At 36.4% G+C, this 8,696-nt stretch overlaps 1 protein-coding gene across 1 annotated transcript; it reads left to right on the forward strand.

Moving 5' to 3' along the window:
* Positions 1-2,648: 2,648 nt before the first annotated feature.
* RGS1 (regulator of G protein signaling 1) lies at positions 2,649-6,959 on the forward strand. Its single transcript, XM_032262903.1, has 5 exons — positions 2,649-2,854; positions 3,215-3,295; positions 3,703-3,764; positions 5,163-5,326; positions 6,082-6,959. The coding sequence occupies exons 1-5, from the start codon at positions 2,718-2,720 to the stop codon at positions 6,265-6,267; spliced, it is 630 nt and encodes a 209-aa protein (XP_032118794.1). The 5' UTR covers positions 2,649-2,717; the 3' UTR covers positions 6,268-6,959.
* Positions 6,960-8,696: the final 1,737 nt, after the last annotated feature.

Raw genomic sequence — 8,696 nt, forward strand, 5'->3', positions numbered from 1 at the left:
GTCCACTAATTTTTCTTAAAAAAGAAAAAGATAACACTGAGACTACATGCAGTATTCCTTTTCGTAGAACTGCAACCTCGACCTTTTAGCACAGTTTCATAGAGGAAAAACACACCTAGGTTGTTTGGGAGACCCACTGTTTCTTCTACTGGCTTTTTTGAAATCCTCTACAATTTCAACCCAAGTCACTGATTCAATACAGTTACAATTTGACAGTTTATCGTTTCCTAATGAATTTTACAAAGAGGGCCAGATAGTGGCAACTGCTTTAGAATTAACACGGAACTTTCAGTGCCTGGCCTTGCACTCGCCAGAACTTGCTGGTACAAGTTGACCAAGTTTGCCTTGTTCTGGCACAAATATCAGCTTTGCCTGGATTAGCAAACAGCCTCCGAGAACGAAGCTGCATTACTACATGACTAAGGTGGCCTCAACAGCCAATTGTGATACAGGAATTTTGAAAGGACTCCCTCTTTCAAGAGTTTATATTTCTATTCAAATGTGGAGCATGCAATTGAAAATGCTTGCGCTTCAAAATCTATATTAGGGCGTAGCAAGACGTTGGGAGCTTCAGAGCAATTCCTAAATACACAAGAGGCAAACGTTTATTTTGATCTCAGACCAGAGTTTCTATTATTTCGAAAAACTATTTTCCCTAGATAAAGAGCATTTAATTCTTTAACAAGTTAGGAGCCCAACATACTTGGCCAAACAGACTTGGCCCCGTAACTCTGGGGGCTCCTGCTGTTGTTCTTTGGAAGCTGTCAGTGTATTTGGATGATAAGAATAGCAGGCTGCTACAAATAAGTTTTACATCATTTTACTCTAACATAACTTACTCACAATTATCTAGAGGAGCGAGAGGACACTAGATAAACACGAACGACGCTGAAGATTTTAACAGGAAAGTAAGTATGGACTGAACCACAGGAAGTATACAGACAAATGCCTGTATGTCATCAGTCTTTGAGCTTCATCAGTTTCATTCGGGTCACTTCCAAAGTGGCCACCTCATCTCAGTAGTTCTCTTTCTTAGTGCATCGTGTTATCTTCCCAACATAAAATGATGCTGGTTACATACAATAGAATGAGTTCATTATACTGAAGTTAATGACTATAAGTGAAATTTATAATATCGTAACTTGATTTCTTCAATTATTTACTCCTCTCCCTTAACAGCTTTACCTAATACCATTAGAAGCTTCTCTAAGTAAAGTCTTTTTTGTCCTTTTAAAGGAAAGTATTGTCCTTTCAGCGGTAAAATCCAAGGAAGCTTAAGTTAAACTGGGTACTCTATAAACAAGCCACATTCGTTATATAAACTCTTGAAAGCCTATATTTTACTAACCTCTCTATCCTGATAAATGATTAGTCACCTAGTTCCTTGAGTTTTGTTTGTTTTTTAAACTTCAGTCTCAATTGAAGTGAAAACTACTACCTCTCCAGAGATACTGCCAAAATGTGAAAGATCATTACCGAAGAAGTATACATTATTAGTCTACCCAAATAGACTTTTATTTTACCTTAAGCAGTTTTTCCTCGGATACTGTGGCCGTTGTATCAGCATATTTACATATTATGTCATATTTGTATACAATTAAACATTTATTTATTTATTTATTTATTTGAGACAGAGTCTCACTCTGTCACCCAGGCTGGAGTGCAATAGCGCGATCTCGGCTCACTGCAACCTCCGCCTCCCAGGTTCAAGCTATTCTCTTGCCTCTGCCTCCTGAGTAGCTGGGATTACAGGCACGTGCCACCGTGCCCAGCTAATTTTTGTATTTTTAGTAGAGACAGAGTTTCAACATCTTGGCCAGGCTGGTCTTGAACTCCTGACCTCCTGATCCAGCCACCTTGGCCTCCCAAAGTGCTGGGATTACAGGTGTGAGCCACTGCACTGGGCCAACATTTATTTTTTTAATTTGTTGTAATGAAACTTTATTCTTTTCCTAAATAGTAATATGCAAAAATCAAAGGTTGATATATTCATTAGATTCTTAATAAATAAGATAATAATAATAAAAGCCATGTACCTTTTAAAATCATCTTACGCATCACCAGTAGGATATCTAGCACACACCCTGGAAAATATTAACATGGAAATTTCCTGCCATGGAAATAAGGGATGAGAATGGGAGTGGGAAAACATGAAAACAGCCTCTCATAACTCTCCTTCCTTTCAGATATGTGCAAAAATAAGTAAACAAAAATTATTTGTTTACTTTGCACTGCTTCCTGAAAAGAAAAAAAAAAGAACTCTTAAAATATTTTGGTCAGATGAATTTTATAGTCAAAGACTATCCAAAGCATTGAGTAAGATACAACTCTATGTGATGAATTTCTATGTGATAAATTAATACACCAAATGAAACAGTTTACTGAAACATGCAATGTTTAAAAGAAACAAATATCCTCCAGAACCAAAGACTGATGCTGTTAATGCTTTAGACATGTGACACATATGTGTGTACTTCTGTGTGTTTAATTTTCTTCCTTTCTAATCAAGTGACCTGTTCTCGTTTGGTTAAGTCTCAACCACAAGACATCACTGTATGCTTATTTTTTTTCAAGATACACGTCACAGCACACCAAGAAAGGGGGAACTTCCAGTGTCTGTGGTAATATCACTTGATAAACAGACAGCAAGTGCCTGTGTGAATTGTACTATATAAAGCAGCAGAGACGTTGACTAGCGCATATTTGCTAAGAGCACCATGCGAGCAGCAGCCATCTCCACTCCAAAGTTAGACAAAATGCCAGGAATGTTCTTCTCTGCTAACCCAAAGGAGTCGAAAGGAACCACTCATTCACTTCTAGAAGACAAAGTACAAAAACGGAGGCCAAAGACTTTGTAAGTTTGTTCAGAGTCTCACTTGTGAATTTTAACAGGTTATCTTTAATGGCAGAAGGATTGAGAATGAATGGAAGAGAATGTGAGCATTTAGGTTAACCCTGATCAGAGGAATTAATTGCCTGTTGTGAGTAATAAGTAATACTCAGTTGTAATAAAAAAATAAACTTGATATGGCATTAAATTGGGTAGTTTTTCCTGACATTGACTCATAAAAATGAGCTCTATTTGAATACAGCAAAATGTTGTATCAATAATTTTTAGCATTGCCTTCTTCCTTATAGAAATTTACTCTATGTCTTCTGACAAATAAAATGAATTCTGAAGAAATATGAATATTCGCTTTTATGTCTTTTGTAGTGGAATGGATATGAAAGCATACCTGAGATCTGTGATCCCACATCTGGAACCTGGAATGAAATCTTCCAAGTCCAAGGCCATGTAAGTACATGAATACAATGAACTATCATGATCATTTACAACTGCAACCTATGCATTGTCTCTATCTCCCAGCAAGTGGTAAATACTGTACACAGCAGACTTCATTTCTTTTAAGAAACATGTCAAATAAATTTAGACTATATCAGTACCAATGTAAATTGAATACAAATGTGTGTGTAAACATATTGGGTTTTATCTATTTGGAATTTTTTCACATTTTATTGGCAGTTTTTTTCATAACTATAGTAACTCTAAGGGAAGTTTTGTTTTTTGTGAATAAATTTTAATGTATTTATTAGAACTACAGTTTTAGTTTGTGAAGTTATCAAAATGTAACAGCCATTTTTATTTCATTTAGGCTTACATTTAAAAACTTTGCTAATGTATATAAACTTTGTCCCCTGTAGACTTTCTGCTGCCGAAGTAATGCAATGGTCTCAGTCTCTGGAAAAACTTCTTGCCAACCAAAGTAAGTATAACTACTGAAAGTTGCTGGGTTCAGCTCAATACTCTAAAAAAAATTTGAATGGCTTCACTAAATATAGTATTCTGCATAGGATAGTATGCAAAAAGTTGTATTCTAGTTTGTCTGTGGTTACTGATAACTTCAGCATAGTATGCCTCTTAATAATGCTGACTTAGCACTCAACTCTACCAAATCCTTTTAGACAAATTTGCTAAGACAATTAGGTGTTTTCAAAGATCATTATAGAGATAAAATTAAACATTGTGCTGGGATTCTGATAGGTAAAGCTTTTAAAACTAAGCCCAATATTTTAACATGTACATTGCCATTTTGACATCTGCCTAAAGAATGTATTTTTGTACACTTGTATGTAACAAGAATGATTCATTCATTCAATTCATTATCTTATCTTTCATACATTCATCATTCATCTCACCCTTATATAGACACTGTAGAGGTACCAAGTATTCAAAATCAAAGACAGTCTCTTACTGCCCTGAAGGTGGTTGAGATACATAACATAAATAATTGCATTATTATAACATGATACTTGTTATAACATAAATATGATAGAAGGACTTTTAAGCACAAATAGTCTTGTGGAGATTTTCTGATGAGAGAAGATAAAAGAATGAAATCAGCTTGCTTTCCCCTTGCCTTGGACATTAAAATTCTACTGAGATTAGGACCTTTTACAGAGTTGTAGATGAGCAGCGTGGTCTCTATCTCTAAAGAATGAGATTATTATTTTCTCCCCACAGATACCCTAAGGAGACTCACTTGGGAATCAAGTTGTTCACTCTGGCTCCACTGACTTGGTTTATAATTCAGCTAAACGAATAAATAGATGGCATATATATGGACCATAAATAGTGCAATACAAAATTCTCAGTAAACCCTAACAAACATAATCAGTTCATCAAGCCTACAGATCATATATGGGCCTAATATTTTCTGGCTACTATGAATTAGATGGGGAAATTATATTTACTAATTATTAATGTGATGTTAAAGCCTTTTGTCAGTGTTTGTTTCCCTGGTATACTCTCTACTCTGGCTAAGATTTGGCACATATAAAAGATGGTTTTATATTCAGTGGAACAGAATTTCAGTTCAAATAGCACATAGAAGCAAAGCCTAGCTCAGTAGCCACTATTAAGCAGCAATGTGACTGTGAACCAGTTTATCTGGTCCCAGGTTCCTCTTCTATGAATGAAGGAATTTCAAATGCCTTCTCATCTCTACGAACTACGGCACAGCTATTTCAGCAGCAGCCCTCTCTTACTTTGCATGAATAAGATCCAATTGTATTTTTCTTACACATTTCTTCCTCAAATTATTTATTTGTTGGTCCATTCAATTTAATTATCTCCCCCTATCCCCCACCCGCTTTCTTTTCAGCTGGTCAAGATGTCTTTGGAAGTTTCCTAAAGTCTGAATTCAGTGAGGAAAATATTGAGTTCTGGCTGGCTTGTGAAGACTATAAGAAAACAGAGTCTGATCTTTTGCACTGCAAAGCAGAAAAGATATATAAAGCATTTGTGCATTCAGATGCTGCTAAACAAGTGAGTATTAAGCTTACCATCATCGGTTTCTCTGTAAAAAACCCTAAATGCAGAAATAACATTTCATACATACAACAAGATAAAATCCTTTTGGGATATATAATTTTACTTCTATATGCTTAGGCATGTAAGCATAGTTCAGTGCAATGAGAATCTAATTTTCTATATTGGTGAAGATTTCAGCACAGTAGAATGAAAAGCCCGATTTTACAAAGCCAGCTGCCATGAGGAGGGTGAGGAAAAGGGTAAGGGTGTCATAACTGACAAGAACTGCGTGTCAGGAAGTCCTTAATGAGTGCTCTCGTTTTGGATAAGAAAATGCAGATTAGCATAATGTATACCATTGCAGCAGCAAAAGTATTTCGAATTACCAGTAGTCCCAGATAAATAGTCTTGGTCCAAGCAGAAAACAGCAGCAAAAAGAGCCTTCTCCTCCTGTAAATCTTAAATGCCCATATCATTCTTTGTGATATCTGAATCATCTTATGATGTGGATATTTAAATTTTTCATGTCTGCTTCTTTTGCATCTCCCAACTACACTGAGAGCAAACTTGAAACAAAGTCGTTTTTGCAATATTTCTTATCCCTTTCACACCTAGTAGAGAGCTGATTTTGGAAAGGCATTTAAGAGATATTTGAATTGATTTAAATAGAGCCTTGAAATCACTTTCTGAGGTCCTTCAAAAACACAGTAACATCATAAACTTTGCAATAAATAAGAAGTATATATTAACTAACAAGGATTTCTTTTTAGATCAATATTGACTTCCGCACTCGAGAATCTACAGCTAAGAAGATTAAAGCACCAACCCCTACATGTTTTGATGAAGCACAAAAAGTCATATATACTCTTATGGAAAAAGACTCTTATCCCAGGTTCCTCAAATCAGATATTTACAAAAATCTTCTAAATGACCTTCAGGCTAATAGTCTAAAGTGACCGGTCCCTGGCTGAAGGGAACTAAAAGGTAGAGTCAAGTGCAAAAGGAATGTGCCAGCATGGCTCCCTGGTGAACAACTTGGCCTTTTTTGGGTGTCTTGACAGGCCAAGGGAGAACAAATGACTCAGAATGTATTAACACGAAAGTTGTCCAGGCGCAGAGTTGAAGAAACATAAGCAAGACAAAAACTGAAAGACCGTAGAAGGAAGAAGACACTGTGGTACTGTCATAAAAAAACAGTGGAGCTGTGTATTAGAAAGCCCCTCAGAACTGGGAAGGCCAGGTAACTCTAGTTACACAGAAGCTGTGACTAAAGGCTATGAAACGGATTACAACATACTGTTAAGAGTCAAGGTCAACTGACATCTACGCTGCATATTATATAGTTTGTATTGAGCGATTGTAGTCCCATTAACTTAAATTATATGTTTCAAAATCGCCATTGCTACTATCGCTTGTAGGTGTTATTTTGTTCGTTTTATTGTTTTTGACTTTGGAAGAGATGAACTGTGTATTTAACTTAAGCTATTGCTCTTAAAACCAGGGAGTCAGAATATATTTGTAAGTTAAATTATTAGTGTTAATAATAAATGTGGATTTTTTATTAAAATATATAGAAGCAATTTATGTTTACGTGTCCTTGCTACTTTTAAAAACTTGCATTTATTCCTAAGATTTTAAAAATAAATAATTCAAACAAGACTCTTGTACCATCTCTTTAATATCTAAAACTATTATCTAATGAATACTATATTTTATGTATTAGTTTAGACAGAATTCATCTTTTTTCTCTCTGCTATCACAAGGCACAAAATCAAACAAGTATATGATCTCATGTTCAATGAGAAATTGAAGTCTTTTAAAAATGAATAGAAAAGTTATTTCAAGAAGTAATCTAACAACATATACTTTATTGTGAGTTAAAGTTCATAAAATCTAGACATATTTTCTTATTTAACATTCATAGCAATCCTATGAAAGCTGAGACTCAGAAAAATTAAGTTACTAGTTCCTAACTTTAGGTAACACTCAAAATTAGCATGTTAAAAAACAACATACACATACCACTATTTTGGGGTAAAAGCAAGACAAAAATGAGAACGACTGAATCAAATCTCCAAAGGGCAGGATATGGGAATCTATATTTAAAAGCAAGCCACAGGTGATTCTGAAGATGATTTTATAATCCACGGTTGGGAACCTGGGAATTAAGGGACAGTCACAGTGCCAGGGATTGCTCACAAGTCTTCCAATTACAACCTATTCTCCTTCTTCTGTGCAACACTGCCACCCACTGACCAGAAGGCATTTCCTAAATCACTGAAGTCTGCAATGGTCCTAAGCGTCACCTAAGCAGAAAAACAAGACTCGGCAGAAGGGCTCACGTACAGAGAGCAGAAAAATCAAGAGTGTGCATATTCCTGGAGAGCCTACACAGCTCCTATCTCCCTGTGCACCTGTGCTTTGTATCTTATTCGATAATCAGTCACTCACACATCATAATGAAATATGGTTAACGTATGGATAATCTCACTATGCACTGGCTCAGTCATCAGGCACACAGCAATGAATGGTAAGGGACAATATACAGATCAGGTATAAACAGAATTATTCTTGAGTTTTCACAGGACAGCGTTTAAACTGGTTCCACTTTATGCTTTATTCCACACTTTATCAGGTCACCCTGTAACAGAAACTTGGGAATCCAGTGATGATAATAATAATCATAATAAGAGGCAGCAGCATCAGTTTTCTCCCTCTCCTAACTCATTCCATCACCAAATTCTGTCAGCCATTCTTCTACAATCAGTGTCTGTGGTTGGCACACCACTGGTGTGTTTTAATTGTCCCTGTCCTAGTATAGACTTTCATGGTTTGCCAATTCACATGACATGTTCTTTGTCTTTCCAGTCTCTTTTCTTTAATCTATACTCTGAACAGCCACAAACAACATCTTCTGAAACACAGATTTGGCCACGTCACGTCCCATGACATATAAAAGGAAGTACAAATGTCTCCCTCTGGGCTTCAAAACCCACCCCCCTGCCCGTGTAACCTTCATGGGATAACTCTCATTATTCACCTCTGGGTATCCTTCCTACCTTGAGTCACACTGGATTACTGACTTTATCTCGTACAATTCCAAGGCTTCACTATCTCCAGCCTTTGATTACACTCTGCTCTCTATCTAAAATGCCCTTTCCTAACCCCTTCCAGTTTTCAAAGTTAAAGCAATTCTCCAAGGTTTTCTTTGTTTGTTTTGTGTTTTGTTTTAAGACAGGCTTGCCTAGGCTAGAGTGCAATGGTGTGATCATGGCTCACTGCAATCTCAACCACCTGGGCTCAAGTGATCTCCCTGTCTCAGCCTCCAAAGTAGTTCCCAAGTAGCTTCTAAGGACTGTCACATTAATCAGAGTCCAGGCCTTCA

This window comes from Sapajus apella, unplaced genomic scaffold, assembly GCF_009761245.1.
Source record: "Sapajus apella isolate SASKATOON/1434 unplaced genomic scaffold, GSC_monkey_1.0 scaffold132, whole genome shotgun sequence".
Lineage (NCBI taxonomy): Eukaryota > Metazoa > Chordata > Mammalia > Primates > Cebidae > Sapajus > Sapajus apella.